Source organism: Schistocerca cancellata, chromosome 8 (assembly GCF_023864275.1).
Source record: "Schistocerca cancellata isolate TAMUIC-IGC-003103 chromosome 8, iqSchCanc2.1, whole genome shotgun sequence".
In the NCBI taxonomy this organism is placed as follows: Eukaryota; Metazoa; Arthropoda; class Insecta; order Orthoptera; family Acrididae; genus Schistocerca; species Schistocerca cancellata.
Window position 1 is genome coordinate 199895365 of NC_064633.1, and position 17543 is coordinate 199912907.

A 17543-nucleotide genomic window follows, 5' to 3' on the forward strand; every position below is an offset into this window, starting at 1 on the left:
TGAATTAGAGTTTCCCAGAATGTTAACCCTGGTATGCTAAACATAATCAGAATTTGGGGTTTTCAAGCCATTTAGATAGCACTCCTTAATCACAAATTCAAATGATTTGGCCCTGATAAATCCTAAGGTATTTCATTGGTGCCACACACTTTTCGTTAACTTAATATGCAAGTATTTTTTAGTCACGTATCAAGTACCAACCATTGTTTTGATTTAAATGGAGAAGAAATTGTTTGTATTAAGAAATGTTTTTGTTCAACTAATGTGTAGATAAATCTGATTACATGAAAAGGAAAAATACTTAAGTATCAGCCTTCTCTCTCTCTCTCTCTCTCTCTCTCTCTCTCTCTGTCTCTCTCTCACCCTCACCCTCACCCCCTCTCTCCACCACCAATGTCTCTCTCTCACCCTCACCCTCACCCCCTCTCTCCACCACCACTACTACTCCCACCCCGTCACCTTTCCAGTCAGTGGCCAGCATAACATACTGACAAAAGGCATTGCTTTAACTGGTTGAGATTGGTTAGAATCAACGCATCTACACTGAGGAAAAAACTTCACACCTTACTTCTAACCCACAAGGCCCAACTTCTTATGTGAAATGTCACTGACACTGCTTTCTCTTAATCATCCTGCATGAGACAAAGAGCTACTTTCATTTTTGACTCTTTTGTTTCAAATGTGTGTGTGTGTGAGAGAGAGAGAGAGAGAGAGAGAGAGATATGATGATGATGATGATGATGATATGGTGAATGATTATAATTATGCTGCTGCCGATGATGATGATGATGATGATGGTGGTGATATTAGTGGAAGTAATGTGCCCAAAGCAATTTCATTGCTATCATTAGAAACTAACGTTACTTACCCCAAACTTATGCTGTATGCGGAAAAGAACCCAATCTGATTGTTCTGGAGACGACTGCCTTGGGAGGCAAATTAACTTAGGGATTGTTCTTAGTGCTCGTACACTGTAACTGACATTGACAGTGTGTGTCTGTCCAGTTGTAACTATTTTTTGTGACTGGTCTCCCCCCAACCAAACACATTTGTATCAGCGTCTGTATTGGGCTCAGTTGTGGAAAGTGTTGTGGTATTGCATTTGAAAATGGATAGGAGTGGGTGAAGTGAAGTGATTGAGCAATTTGCGATCAACCTGACCAGCAGTATCACAACTGTGATCTCAAACCAGTGCTCTGGTAAAATACACGGTTTTTACAAATGATTTATCAGGTTTTAGATATATATTTTGCACTGACTATTGCCTACACATTAGTGACTGATACATTATGTGGGAAAGTACATTTTCAAGTTTTTTATACATAATTATAAATGGTCTTTGTGCTCTTCTGATGTTACAAGACAAACCTCCATGAAGTAGTCAAATTCAACTCACAGACACTCAAGCCTGTCCCTGTGAATATTTGCCAGTGCAGCAGTGATGTATTCTTGGAATTCAGTGTTGCCAGCAGAGGTATTGCCTTTCACATACTGCCAAAGAAAAAAAAGTCATGGACTGTATAGTCAAGAGACCTTGAGGATCACCTGAAGAGTGCCTAATCATCCCGAGTGCGGTGCCAAATCCATTGATTTTGAAGTTCCTTATTCAGATGCTGATGCACTACTCTGTGACAATGAGGTGGAGCTCTGTCTTGTTGGAATATGAAATTTGTGTTATTATCTTAGGCCTACAATTAAGAAAACAACCAATCTTGCAACATGTGTAGGTTCTTTGTACCCATCAGTTTTCCCATGAAAAAAGTGGGGCCCATACAGCACAGAAGACACTCACCTTTGGAGAACCTCTTTCAATCTCCACTGCAACATTGTGATTTTCTGTCCTCCGTGTGCAGACATTGTGACAGTTCGGTTCAATTTAACAGGAAATTTCTCTAGGGCAAACAGGTTTTAAGAAATCCCTTCACCACTTCTCTCACTGGTAAATTCATATAATTAGACTTGTTTCTTCTTAGCTGAATCAAAACACACATTTCTGTAACACTATAAATGATTATTATTATTATTTTTTCCCCTCCTCCAAATTAGTTGTCCCAAAAGTTTGTTAGAGGCAGCGCCAGTGTGTGTGGGAGGGGGGGGGGGGGGACACTCTCAGTTGAGAATGTCAGATGTTGGATGTTTTACAAGAACAGTGTCATAATATGTGTGTACATCTACATCTATGCTAAGAAGGGTAATACTTGCTGAGTCCATGGTATTTTTGGTAAAGTCACCTGTGCCCACACCACTCCACCCCCTTCTGCTGTGTAGTTCTAAATAGTGAACACCTTGGGGACCTCAGTATTCATTTGCTTGATACAAGCTTGGCAAATCCGGCATTTCCTGTCATGTATAATTTACCCTCTCTCTCCCTAGGGCTGCTCTTACCTGTCATTTAATTCTAACAGCAACCACAGAGTCAGTATGATGTTTAAATTTAGCAGATATTGAGACAGTTTGCTTGTCATAGCACCACAGTAAAAATGGCATAGTGCATGGCAGTCTGCCTCTCTTATTACATAACTTGTCAAACTTATGTATGTCGTTGGCCATCTCCTCCTTGTAGAGGTACCAAGTGTGACTTTCCAGGCTTTCTCAGTGGATCTGTTGCAAATACACTTCTCGAGTTTTCTGTCGGTTCATTTTATGTAAATCCCACACTACACCTCGCACCCCGCCCCATTAGGGCCAGCAGCATAATATATGCTTGTTAATGACATGGTTATTACAATAGATGCACCAAACAGCTGCTTATAATAAATAATCTCTATTCACAACAGACTGATTCGGCCTTTATCGCCATTGTCAAGTACATCTAGATTGATGTAATGTCCATATTATGTCGTTGGTGAACTGTCTTATAACTGTCGCTGTTTTAATAAGGTGGTAAATGATGTAAATATGTTAAAAATAAAATGTTAACTACGGTGTGACTGTAGTTCGACAGTTCCACTCTTATCAATGTTATATGTAAACATACAACACCTTAAGAGTGGAACTGTCAAACTACTGACTGAACAGTGTCTGTTCCACATGTTAGTGGCAGCTAATTAATTTCCTCTGTGGCTAACAACCATAGTTGTAACACGGAGCTTGCTCCACTCGAGGTTGATAGCCTCTGACAGTCAACAATGAGAAGCTCTTTTAGAGAAAAATTTCCACTTTCCAACCCAGTAGGGAAGGAGAATGCTGCATCGGATTTGGTGGTTAGCCAACTAGAAGACTCTAATGAATTGGTGAATTTGAAATCAACGAACTCTCATCAAGTGTGTAATGCCAAAATAAAATGTGAACACGCTAACTACATTGCAACATGTAACATAAACTCTTTACTGAAAACTGGAAAGCTCAAAAACATAACAAATGAATTGGACAGACAGACAATCTTAATAGCAGGACTCCAAGAAATGAGAAAGACATAGAAGATCCATTTGAATCTCAAGGTAATAGAATTTACAATAGAAAACCAGGACAAAGAGTTATGAAACAGTTCCCACAATTCGGAACATGATCTGTAGTAAATTTGAAAGTGATAGATTCAGTTACTGATTTAAAGCTATTTCTCCAAGAATCGCAATTTTAAATCTGAAACTCAAAAACAAGATATATACTATCATAAATGCACTAGCCCCTACCAATGAGAAAAAAAAATGTTCTAACAAGAACTATGGTGGAAGTAGAAAAATTCTGGGATATTTTGGATCAGACACTAAATCAAGTCAGTAAAAACAAAGTAAAGATCTTGACAGGGGATTTTAATGTCAAGCTGGAAAAGGAAAAGCAGTACAGTGATATAATTAAAAAATGTGCTCCACAAACTAATAGAAATGGACAAAGACTCATTGAATTTTGCAGGACACATGGTCTCATCTCTAAAGCTACATATTTTAAAAGAAAACCAAGCAGACTTGACATAGGAACATCCTGATTGGAAGAGAGGAGAGTGACAGTTGGACCATGTCTGCATAGACAAATTCTTTCATAAAGTAATTCGAAACTTTAAAGTACTGAGAGGAACAGAAACAGATTCAGATCATTATTTGGTGAAAATCAAAATCTAATTCACCCCATTAAGGAAAAAAGACAGCAATTGAGGAATAAAGAAAGTATGACCCACATAAATTAATAAGAAATGACAAATGTCAGAAAAACGCACAAAATACTATAGTAACAGATAATTTTGAGGAAATAATACCAATTTAAAAACAACATGCTGAAGAATCAGCCCCAGTAAATCAACATAAAAAACCTGCACGGTGGACTGCAGAATGTGATGACATTCATGATGAATGACAAAGCTTGGGCAAAAATTTCAAATTCACAAAACAGAAGAAAATGAAACCAACCTCAAAAACATCAGGAAAAAATTCTCTCACATAATCAGAAAAACAAGGCTGCAATATCAAAAGGATCTGAGTTCCATTGAAGAAAACTACTGCAAAACCAATTCCACAGACAACTTCAAAGCCTTTGATAAACAGTTACTTAATTACAACCCTTCCACAATATTGCTGAGAAACAAAGATGGAAGAACAGCCTTTAACAACAAGGAAAATGCAGAAATCATCGCAGAAGCATTCAACAAGTTCTTGAACTGTGAGGAACCTGAAAAGCGTTTAAATCCAAGCACCCCTGTACAAACCAAACCAGAAAATATAAAGCCACTTACAGTACAAGAAACAGAAATTGCCCTTAAAGAAATGAGAAACTGCAAAGCATGTGGTGAAAATCAAGTGTTTGTGGAAGTGTGGCCATTTGTTGGTAAAACAACTCAGGCATCTTTGCATATTTTTTACAAAAAATTGGGGCAACAGAAAAAATCTCCAGAGAAATGGACCACAGCTACAATTAACCCACTTCATAAGAAAGAAGACAAAAGTGATCCAGACAACTGTGGAGGAACCTCACTCTTATACTATTCCTACAAGATTTTACACAATACGATGAAAGAACAACTGGCTTAAGAAGTGGGGGAATACCAAGGAGGCTTCAGACCTGGGAGAAGCTGTGCCAAACAACAATTACTCTGAAATTAATAATGACTTATTACTGGAAACAAAACAAGGCTCTCTGTTACATTTATAGATTTTAAGGAAGCATATGATTCAGTCCATAAACCCTCACTGTTAAAAATCTTGAAACATTTCAGACTCCCTAAAATTAATTTAACTGATAGAACTTAAGAAATACAAGTTCAGAGAGGAACTTTCTGAATCATTTGTGGTAAAAACTGGTTTAAGGCAGGGAGACAGCTTTTCACCTCTTCTTTTTAATTGTGCTCTTGAGTACATAACGGGAATGGTACAAGGACGATCCAAAGAACATTAAGGTTGGAACACAAACAGATAACATCAAGTTGAACAGTTTAGGATCTTCTGATGATCTAGCTCTTCTCACCAACAACATTTAAGAAACTAAACAACAAATGCAATCATTACAGGAAGTATCCCAGAGTATTGGCCTGAAAATAGCTTTTGAAACTGAAATAATGATAACAGAACCATCATTGGCAAACAGAATCAGAATTGGAGAACACAACATAAAGATTCTTGAAAAGCTTAAATACTTGGGAGAAATAACAACACACATCCTGAATGAGAAACCATCATGGCAGAGTAGAATAAACAAATTGATTAAAATACATCATCTTACCAAGAGCACATATAGCAAAAAATGCTTCTCAGTAGCCACAAAACTGAAACATAACAAAACAGTCGCACAGTTGCAAATAACATCTGCTAGTGATACTACGCTACTGGCCATTAAAAATTGCTACACCAAGAAGAAATGCAGATGATAAACAGGTATTCATTGGACATAGATCCTGAGAAATCAGTACCCAGAACAACCACCTCTGGCCGTAATAACGGCCTTGATACGTCTGGGCATTGAGTCAAACAGAGTTTGGATGGTGTGTACAGGTACAGCTGCCCATGCAGATTTAACACGATACCACAGTTCATCAAGAGTAGTGACTGGCGTATTGTGACGAGCCAGTTGCTCGGCCACCATTAACCAGACTTTTCCAATTGGTGAGAGATCTGGAGAATGTGCTGGCCAGGGCAGCAGTCGAACATTTTCTGTATCCAGAAAGGCCCGTACAGGACCTGCAACATGCGGTCGTGCATTATCTTGCTGAAATGTAGGGTTTCGCAGGGATCGAATGAAGGGTAGAGCCACGGGTCGTAACACATCTGAAATATAATGTCCACTGTTCAAAGTGCCGTCAATGAGAACAAGAGGTGACTGAGACGTGTAAGCAATGGACACCCCATACCATCACGCCGGGTGATACGCCAGTATGGCGATGACGAATACACGCTTCCAATGTGCGTTCTCCGCGATGTCACCAAACATGGATACGGCCACCATGATGCTGTAAACAGAACCTGGATTCGTCCGAAAAAATGACGTTTTGCCTTTCGTGCACCCGGGTTCGCCGTTGAGTACACCATCGCAGGCACTCCTGTCTGTGATGTAGTGTCAAGGGTAACCACAGCCATGGTCTCCGAGCTGATAGTCCATGCTGCTGCAAACGTCGTCGAACTGTTCATGCAGATGGTTGTTGTCTTGCAAACGTCCCCATCTGTTGACTCTGGGATCTAAGGTGCCTGTCATCTCAACTGCTAGTGATACAAGGCCGTTGGGATCCAGCACGGCATTCCATATTACCCTCCTGAACCCACCAATTCCATATTCTGCTAACAGTCATTGGATCTCAACCAATACGAGCAGCAATGTCACGATACAATAAACCACAATCGCGATAGGCTACAATCAACTGCTGTTTGTGTATGAGAAATCAGTTGGAAACTTTCCTCATGTCGGCAGGTTGTAGGTGTTGCTGCCGGCGCCAACCTTGTGTGAATGCTCTGAAAAGCTAAGCATTTGCATATCACAGCATCTTCTTCCTGTCGGTTAAATTTCGCGTCTGTAGCACGTCATCTTCGTGGTGTAGCAATTTTTATGGCCAGTAGTGTATATTTAAAACAAACAACACTGTAGCATTAGACAGGTAGAAAGAAGGATAGTCAGAATATATATAAAAAACTTACCAAAAAGACAGAGTTTGTAGAAGAGCTTCAAATGAAACAGTTTATGAGGAAATAGAACCAGTGCCAGGTACAATGAAAAAGAAATGGATCTCTGAGGACGACAGAAAATAGAATTAGCAGGATAATAATTGAGAAGTTAAGGAATAGTAAGAGCAGCATTAAATGGATTGCAGCGATCCAGGAGGACATGATGATATTACAGATTATGGTGGAGGATTTTTAAAGGCAAAACAGACGTGCTACGATACTTCAGGGCAAACATATCACACTACCGATAAACATTAACAGAGAATGGGAAGGGTTATTTTGAATAAGGAGAGAAAGGCACAGTCTGAAAGAATGAAAAAGTATTGGGCCAACAAAAAACAGAAGAACCTAATTCACAATATTGACTAAAAGTGGTTCAATGTAGGATATCAAATAATAATAATAATCAGCTATTTGGTGCATCTGTTCAAATAACCCACAATATTTCGTTGATGCAACAGCTAGACATCTTCAGGTGGTGGTAGTTGCTGCTGTCACGGCTGCAAGACGCAACTGATAATAACCCCGTGGCACCATAGAAATTTATCAGGCCAGGAGCAGGCAGTACATGTGTGTGGGAAGACGCTTGCAGTTGGAGGAAAGATATCAAGCAGTTACTTCAATGAAATATTGCAGGATTTACAAAATACGATCTGGTGGAAAACCCAAGAAATGTGAAACATCAGAACTGAATGTGCTGTTGTGATGACACTAATTTTAATGACAAAAATGTATTATTCTCATTTCACTAGCAGGGGTTTGTTAGAATATGGTTTTTTTAAGTAATTATGTGATTGTTTACAAAGTCTCAAAAAATCTTCTTTCGGTGGTTTCCAAGATACTGATAGAAAGCCCATTTACTGGTTGATGACTTGATTTAGTAACTATGGATTAAAACTTAAAACATTGGAACATTTGACTGATAACTTGAATATATCTTCAAGCTTAGTCAACATCAAGTCTGAACTAACTGAAAATTCTACATTGAATCTTTGATCTATTTTTCAGCCATCCGTTTTTTAATTTCATCTAAGTTGCTACTGGCCATTTTTATTGTTACTTAACCTATTGTTACTTACCTTTTAACAAAGGTATAGTTAATTTTGTCTCTTCTTGTTATTCATTCACTGATAGGTATGCAAACTCACTCGCTGGCAGTTCAGTTTGACTTTCTTCACTCTTACAATCTAATTTTGTGGGCGGCATCTGCTACCATTGCGGCGATGTTGACTGCATCAGACCTGTACTGCACGTCCCAAAACTACAGTAACAGGACATAGTGGCAGGCTCTGGCAACTGCAGTGCCAGCACTAATGTCACTTTTTGACAGCCATGGCATTTGTTGACCTTGAAACTTCGACACATATAGTGCAGAAATGAGTGTGTGATACTTCTCAGCACTCGCTATTGCTGAAAATATCGGTCTTCGCTGAAATTCATACATTTCAATTGTTCTTATTTTGGCTACTATGACTGGAGACTTGTTGTTGTTGTTGTTGTTGTTGTTGTGGTGGTGGTCTTCAGTCCTAAGACTGGTTTGATGCAGCTCTCCATGTTACTCTATCCTGTGCAAGCTTCTTCAACTCCCAGTACTTACTGCAACCTACGTCCTTCTGAATTTGCTTAGTGTATTCATCTCTTGGTCTCCCTCTATGATTTTTACCCTCCACACTGCCCTCCAATGCTAAATTGGTGATCCCCTGATGCCTCAGAACATGTCCTACCAACCAGTCCCTTCTTCTTGTCAAGTTGTGCCACAAATTTCTCTTCTCCCCAATTCTATTCAATACTTCATCATTAATTATGTGATCTACCCATCTAATCTTCAGCATTCTTCTGTAGCACCACATTTCAAAAGCTTCTATTCTCGTCTTGTCCGAACTATTTATCGTCCATGTCCAAACTATTTATCGTCCATGTTTCATTTCCATTCATGGCTACACTCCATACATATACTTTCAGAAACGACTTCCTGACACTTAAACCTATACTCGATGTTAACAAATTTCTCTTCTTCAGAAACGCTTTCCTTGCCATTGCCAGTCTACATTTTATACCCTCTCTACTTCGACCATCATCAGTTATTTTGTTTCCCAGATAGCAAAACTCCTTTACTACTTTAAGTGTCTCATTTCCTAATCTAATTCCCTTAGCGTCACCCAACTTAATTTGACTTAGTTCCAAAATATTACTTCTGGATTCATTGTTTCTTTTTAATGTCCTTTTGCTTTTGTCCTGTCACATTCACCAGTCATCAGTCATCGTTCTTACGATTCTCTTCCAGGTAGTAGGCTCAATCCTTAAAACAAGGCAGTTAACTTGGAAGAGATTTAATTAAGATTTTCTTTTTGTCACTATGAGGGCCGGCTAAAAAGTAATGCATACATGATTGCAGAACATGAACAAATACAATTACAAAAATTGGGCAAAAGGTACATTAAAGTACAAATCTTAAGCTTCAAAATTACGTATTTATTTTTCAACATTTTCACCATTAAGACTAACACATTTTTCCCAATAAGTTTTTTTTTTTAAATCCGTCACTGAAAATTTCTTCCAACTTTTCTTGACTCCAGGACTTGACAGCTGCCTTCACCTCTTCGTCTGAGGTGTAATTATTAGCGTTAAGGTCTCCCTTGAGTAGAGGAAAATATAAAAATTGCAAGGCACAAGATTGCGGGGGGTAGGGAGGGTGTGGACTTGGCTCATTTGATCAGTAATGAAGCCATTACAATCCTCAGGTATTCCAATATGATTCGCCAGACATTTTGAATCAAATCATTGACAAGTTTGTGAAGTTTATCATCTGTGGCTGTGTTTGGAGGTCCACTGTGTATTTATCAACAAATATGGCTTTTCAAGGCTATCAGCTACAAAATTTTACTATCCATCAATTTGCGGCAGTCACCATAAACAGCCTTTAAATGATGATGAATCTCAGTAGGAGCCATTTTTTTAGCATTTAAAAATGTTATAATGGTACACTGACTCACACTGGGTCACATCTCTATACTTCTGCTGTTCAAAATACACTCAATGTACACAGTGCATTCAAACTGCGCTTGCATGTAGAGAGAGAAGTTATGTTCCACATGCCACCTGGCATGTTTCTCAGTGTCACTTGGTACGCATTCTACAAACTTGTGTGCATTACTTTTCAGCCTATCCTTGTGTATTGCATTTTGCTCTACAGAGGTAATTAACAAGACCTATTACTTTAACGATAAGCTTTCCAAATTAACAGTAAGTTACTCTTAAAAAAGAACTTCATCTATGAGGCATTATAGCTCATCTTGCGCGCGCGCGCACACACACACAAACACACACACCTTGTGGAAGAAAACTTAAAAAATATGACATAATAATCCGTTAAACAAAAAATAGTCAAAGTAGACATTATGTGTGACTGTGTCGGTGGCAGGAGTATGAATACTAGTCTCAACAATTTCGTGACATTACACTATCAGATGGATCAATTCAGTATCAGTTTTGAAGAAAGGCAGAAAATAAGATGGATACTGACTAGCAGCAAGTGCACCCAGAACTATTTGTCATGAAATTTAAAAATTTCACAATTAATTGATAACTAAAATGAGTTGCCCTCCCCTCTAACTCAGATCCTAGGTGTGCTCTTGCTATATCTGATATCTGTTTAGAAAGACACTTTTTACTCATGAAGTGTGGAAATTAATTAAATCCACATATCTGTTAAAATGATTTATTGCTGTCTGTTTGTCATTTTAATACCTTGAGCTGTAAGGTATCATTTTACTCTCTGTTACAATTAGTAAAATAATTATGCTGGTTTCTTAGATTGACTTTTCCTAAACTATCTATTACTTGTCAGAGAAGCAGGCAGAATATGTACATTACTCTGCATTATGTTTGTTATTCACTCTTGTCAAGGTTTTTAGTTATTGTTCTCTTTTGCTAGAAATGTGCAAGACGACTTTAATGATGTTGTGTATAAATCAGTATGTGTATTGCTTTTACACTTAAAAATTTATTTTGCAGAATTTCGAAAGAGAAGGAAAAAATTAAAGACAAGGATTATGAACCAAAGGAAAAGACAACAAAGAAAGATGAGCGAAGGGAGGAATCTGAAAGGGAGAGGCGCTCCAAGGAAAAAAAGGAAGAGAAAATACCGCGCGAAGAAAGACTGTATCGAGTAAGTGTGGCACAAAAACATATTAGTTATGTTATTAAATAATAATGGAAAATCCTTGGTGTAATACAGTGAAATAAGTAAGATCACCCACTCATTGTATACAATTAAGTTGTGAAGTGGTAGGTAAGGCTATAAACAAGAAGTTTAATGTTAGTGTTTAGCCTTGGCACTTGCATTTTTTCCAGAATCCGTTCGCAAAAAACACACACACACACACACACACACACACACACACACACACACACAAAGTATAGTGGCCTGTGTCAAATGATACCCTTTATTTCCTCCTGCTCTTCTTGGTTTCACTGGAAGAAGCTTTATGTTGATGCGGGGAGGGGGGGGGGGGGCAGGTGATGTGATGTGATCAACTGACACAGTTTGAAAACCTTCAGTGTTAAACTGTTTGTTTACGTGACTGCCCTTTGCTCTACACCTCCGCTACATAAAAAATTGTTATCTGTACTTATTCCTTTCTTACGAGTTGCAGTTTCTTAATTAATACTACACTGAAACACCAAAGAAACTGGCGTAGGCATGCATATTCAAATACATACATATGTAAGCAGACAGAATACGGCGCTGCAGTCAGCAACACCTTTGTAACACAACAAGTGTCTGCCACAGTTGTTAGATCGATTACTGATGCTACAATGTCAGGTTATCAAGATTTAAGTGAGTCAGAACATTGTGTTCTAGTTGTTGCACGAGCAAAGGGACACAGCATCTTTGAAATAGTGATGAAGTAGGGCTTTTCCCATATGACCATTTCACGAGTGTACCGTGAATATCACGAATCAGGTAAAACATCAAATCTGTAAAATCGCTGCAGCTGGAAAAAGATCTTACAAACCCGGAACCAACAACATCTGAAGAGAGTTGTTCAATGTGACAGAAGTGCAACGCTCCTGCAAATTGCTGCAGATTTCAGTGCAGGGCCAGCAGCAAGTGTCAGCGTGCAAACCATTCAATAAAACGTCATCGATATGGGCTTCCAGAGCCGAAGGCCCACTCATGTACCCCTGATGACTGCACAACACAAAGCTTTACGCCTTGCCTGGGCCCGTCAACACCAACATTGCAATCTATAAAAAGGTGAGAAAATTGGATGCACATAATTACCGACCAATTTCACTGACATCGATTTGTTCTAGAATCATGGAACATATTTTGTGTTCAGACATAATGACCTTTCTATACTCTGAGAAGCTCATCCGCAGAAACTAGCACGGTTTTTGGAAATAGCGGTCATGCAAGACACAGCTGGCCCTCTTTGTGCGTGATACGCAACAGGCTCTAGATACCGGCTCCCAGGTTGATAGCATATTTCTCAACTTTCGAAAGGCATTCGACTCAGTTCCACACTGATGCTTGCTCCAGAAAGTGCGCACTTACGGTCTATCCAATGACATATTCGGTTGGATAGAAATTTTACTAACAGACAGAGAGAAGTATGTCGTCCTGAATGGGGTGACTTCAACAGAAACAAGCGTAACTTCAGGTGTAATAGGTCTGCTGCTTTTTACGATTTACATAAACAATCTGGTTGATGGTATTGACAGTGGCATTAGACTGTTCGCCAATGATGCTGTAGTCTACAAGAAAGTAGTATCACACGAAAGTTGTGAACAAATCAATGGGGATTTGCAGAAAATAAACATGTGGTGTAATGACTGGCAGTTATCTCTAAATATTAGTAAGTGTAACCTACTACGTATAACAAGGCGAAAATCCCCATTAATGTACGAGTACAAAATAAATGCCTAGTCTTGGGAAGTGGTAACATCCGTCAAGTATCTCGGTCTGACTATTCGAAATGATCTCAGATGGAATGATCAGATTACACAAGTAATGGTCAGGGAGAACTCTAGATTGCAGTTTATTGGTAGAATCCTGAAGCAATGCTGTCCTTCAACAAAGGAAGTTGCTTTCAGTACGTTAGTTCGTCCAGTCTGAGAGTACTGTTCGTCTGTATGGGACCCTTACCAGTTGGGTTTGATTCAAGAGATGATGAAGACCCAAAGAAGAGTGGCAAGATTCATGGCTGGTACATTTAGCCATTGCAAGAGCATTACAAATCTCATAGAAAGTTTGATGTGGTACACACTTGCAGGTAGACAACACACCAAACGGAAGGGGCTGCTCACTAAATTCTGAAATCCGATCTTCGCTGAGGATGTAGAGCATATGTTATTACCAGCAACTTCCAAATTGCGCAATGATCACCATTCAAAGACAAAGGAAATTAGAGCTTGTACTGAGGCGTTCAGACAGTCGTTTTTCCCTTGCGTGATCCACGAGTGGAACAGAGGGGAGGAAATATGACTTTGGCGCGAATTGTGCCCTCCATCACACACCACTTGGTGGCTAGCGGAGTATATATGTAGATGTAGACATTAAACTGTTGATGACTGGATACATTTTGCCCAGTCGGAATAGTCTCGTTTCAAATTGTATCAACCAGATGGACATGTACGGGTATAGAGACAACCTCACAAATCCATGTACCCTGCATGTCAGCAGGGGACTGTTCAAGTTGGTGATGGCACTGTAATGGTGTGGGGTGCATGGAGTTGGAGTGATATGGGACCCCTGATATGTCTAGATACGACTCTGACAGGTGACATTAACGTAAGCATCCTGTCTGATCACCTGCATCCATTCATGTCCATTTTGCATTCCGAGAGACTTGGGCAGTTCCAGCAGGATGATGCGACACCCCACACGTCCAGAATTTCTACAGAGTGGTTCCAGGAACACTCTTCTGAGTTTAAACACTTCTGCTGGGCACCAAACTCCCCAGACGTGACACTATAGAGCATATCTGGGATAACTTGCAATGTGCTGTTCAGAAGAGATCTCCAACCCCTCGTAGTCTTACGGGTTTATGGACAGCCCTGCAGAATTCATAGGTCAGTTCCCTCCAACACTACTTCAGACATTAGTAGAGTCTATCCACGTTGTGTTGCACCACTTCGACATGCTCGCAGGGGCCCTACACGATATTAGGCAGGTGTACCAGTTTCTTTGGCTCTTCAGCATATATCTTTGATGCCTTATTGTATAAAAAGTTAATCGAACAAGAAATCGTGAGATCTGGTGCTTTTGTCAAACTCCAACACCCAGAAAGCTCACTCCGCACCCGAACTTGCGATGTTGGTGACTAGAGCTGACTAATCAGCAAATTATCAAATTACGCTGTGTGGGGAAGGGGGGGGGGGGGGGGTTCTCTTCAAAATGACGTGTGATATCTGTACAATAAATAATTGAAAGTGTTCCTGGACTTTATGTACACCCTGTATATTGAGTCCTATTCCATGCTGCACACACACATATTTAAATAGTAGTGACACGTATTTTTGTTATTTTGATAAATTATTTATATCCTGCTTATTCATTAATGAATGTTGGTGATGACATGATGCATCTTTATTGTGTGACCCACAGTATGTAGTAGTTATCTGCACTTCATAACCTGTTACTGCTTTATGGTAACTAACCAAGATATTCTTCTTCATCCTTACCTTCTTTTCCCTCAATCTTCCCTTCTACTACCAACTGGAGAAGCACATATTTGGTGATGATGATGATGTTTGGTTTGTGGGGCACTCAACTGCGTGGTTATCAGCGCCCGTACAATTACCCAATCTTTGCTCAGTCCAATTTCGCCACTTTCCTGGATGATGATGAAATGATGAGGACAACACAAACACCCAGTCATCTCGAGGCAGGTGAAAATCCCTGACCCCGCCGGGAATCGAACCCGGGACCCCGTGCTCGGGAAGCGAGAACGCTACCGCGAGACCACGAGCGGCGGACGCACATATTTGGTGTCCTAGAAGACATGTCCTAGGGTCTTTTAAATGTTATAATTTCTGGCTGTTTCTGTGTTCTTCACAATACTTCGGTGTTTGTTACTCGTGCTGTCCATGGTATTTTAAATATTCTGTGGTAAATTCACATTTCAAAAGTCTTGACCGTCCTTGCAGTTATCACATTTAGCATCCATCCTTCAGAATCATATAAGAAATGCGGACCAAATGTAGCACCTTACAAATCAAACTCTGAGGTTTAGGTCTGGATCTGAGATTCTGAGAATTATCATCAATGTTATAGACATTACGGGCACGTGACAATAAAAAATGTGTCTTCTTGGCATTAATATTCAGACCTAAATAACTGTTATATTCTCATACTACATTGGTGAATGGTTGAAAATCATCTGAATCACAGGTCACCAAACGTTTAGGTTTCGTAGACCATATGCCAATTTTGTATGTTTAGAGTAATCCCTTGCCTTTCATGTATTGAATTTTTACGAAGTCATCAACTGCAAATGTGTTTCTGACAGCTGGCAGGGGCTACTCACTTTGATAGGTTAATTTGTATAAATGTAGAGTGAAAAACTTAAAAAAATCTTAAGTTTTACATATTTATTACTTTAAATGACACAAAATGCAATCGTAAAATACTTTGCCGAATCATGACCAAATCCACTACAGCATGTGCTGCGGATCTTGAACCCAGCATCAAAGGAAATACTCTTACAATGTTTTAATTCGATATGACAGAGAGGCAACTTTCCCAACTCATGGAGTGAGTCAATTTTGATACCTTTTGTCAAACCATGAAAGGACTGATGGTGTCCCAGTAGTTACCGAACCATCGCGTTAATGAGCTGTAGAGACAAGACCTTACAGGGGACGGTTAACTGTTGTCTGGCCTGGATGTGGGAGACCAGGCAGCTCCTAAGTCGCTCCCAGTGTGGATTCAGCAGATTTCGATGCACTGTCAACAACCTGACCTTACTAGAGACAGCTGTTCAGTAGGCTTTCCTACATAAATAAACTGTGGAGGTATCTTTTTTTTTATATGAGTAAGATGTACGGTGCTACTTGGAGACACCTTGTTCTAGGGCAGTTCCACAAAGGGAGCTTCTGTGGCCATCTCCCCATTTTTTTCAGCCCTTTTTACTAAGCAGCCCCCCCAATGTACTAATACATTGTAATGATAATTCCTCCCCCTTCCTCCTCCTCCTCCTCCTCCTCCCACCATCACCCACAAGTTTATATGTTGTTTTTGGGAACTCAGTCGAATAATTTTGCTGGTATAACACTTTATGAAAGCGTATCTTATAAAGTCTTAAATTGGTGCATGTTTTCCTCAACTGATCAATAGCTACTATAAGAATTTTTGGAAAAAGTTTTCTGTCACTATTTTTAATGAGGTGTGGAAAAATTGCATGCAAATCTTTATTTTACAAGTTGTTTTCATTGCTGAATAACATGTGATGGTTGTAATCAAATCATTCTAATTTACAACCTATTTTGTGTAACTCTTTCCGTAACAGGTGTTAAGTTTAGGTTTTTCTCAATTTGCAGCAGCAACAGCCTCAGCAACAGCAGCAGCAGCAACAGCAACAGAGCCAGCAACAAGAGGATCGTGATCGAGACCACGAAAGAAGTCGCGATCGCGAAAGGGAAAGAGATCGTGATAGGGATCGCGATCGCTACTCCGAATCGGCAGGACCTTCCATCAAGGACGAATATGGCACAACTGCATCCATCACCCGATACGGAAGTGAGCGTGACCGTGATCGTGACAGAGACCGTGAGAGGGAGAGAGAGCAGCGGTACTACACAACGGCGGCTGCGGCAGTGGAACGCGTGGAACGCACACACTACTACCAGCCACCTCCTTCCAGCCAGCACGATGACCGTGATCTCAGCTCGCTTTCAAACTCCAGTTCAGGTTCCACACACCGCCGCAGCCAGGAACCACCAGACCTTGTTGATAGAGGTAAAGACAATCTTTTAATTTATTTTTATATTATCGTAATAGGTGATAATTGTAACTGGCTGTAGGTGTGTATGCCCTTACTCATTTATACATAAAATATCTTTTTCAAAGATCTTTCATTTATGTTTGAACTGTTTTCTTGGAATATTAACACAATTATCTCCCACTGTTTGTTGTTGCAGCATTTTTATTTGGTTTCAGATGTCAAGAGGCGGAAGATGGATGGCAGCTCGTCATCAACGAAGGTTAGTATTCAAGTCTCCTAGCAACGCCAGAGGAAGTTTTTGTGGTTACAGAGCTGAGGGCCGGTCAGCATAGTTAGTCATCACTGCTTCGTTCTTCACACTGAAGAAATTTGTTCCAAGGTTACTTGGCTGGACTTGTAATGTAATAAATAGTGCCTTCAGAAAGTGACATTTCGTTAGTGTGTGCGTGTGGTCGTTTGAAGAAGGTGGTTGTAAGTTGTGAAGATTCATCATCTGCTGGTGATGAAGATACCT

The 17543-nt window shown here is 39.8% G+C and overlaps 1 protein-coding gene across 1 annotated transcript in view; it reads left to right on the forward strand.

The window, feature by feature from the left end:
* Positions 1-17543, forward strand: part of LOC126094939 (THO complex subunit 2) — a 313848-nt gene that overhangs the window by 216094 nt on the left and 80211 nt on the right. Inside the window, 3 exon segments of the mRNA XM_049909587.1 lie at positions 11094-11247; positions 16626-17043; positions 17245-17288. Of these exon segments, the coding sequence (XP_049765544.1) occupies positions 11094-11247; positions 16626-17043; positions 17245-17288 (616 nt within the window).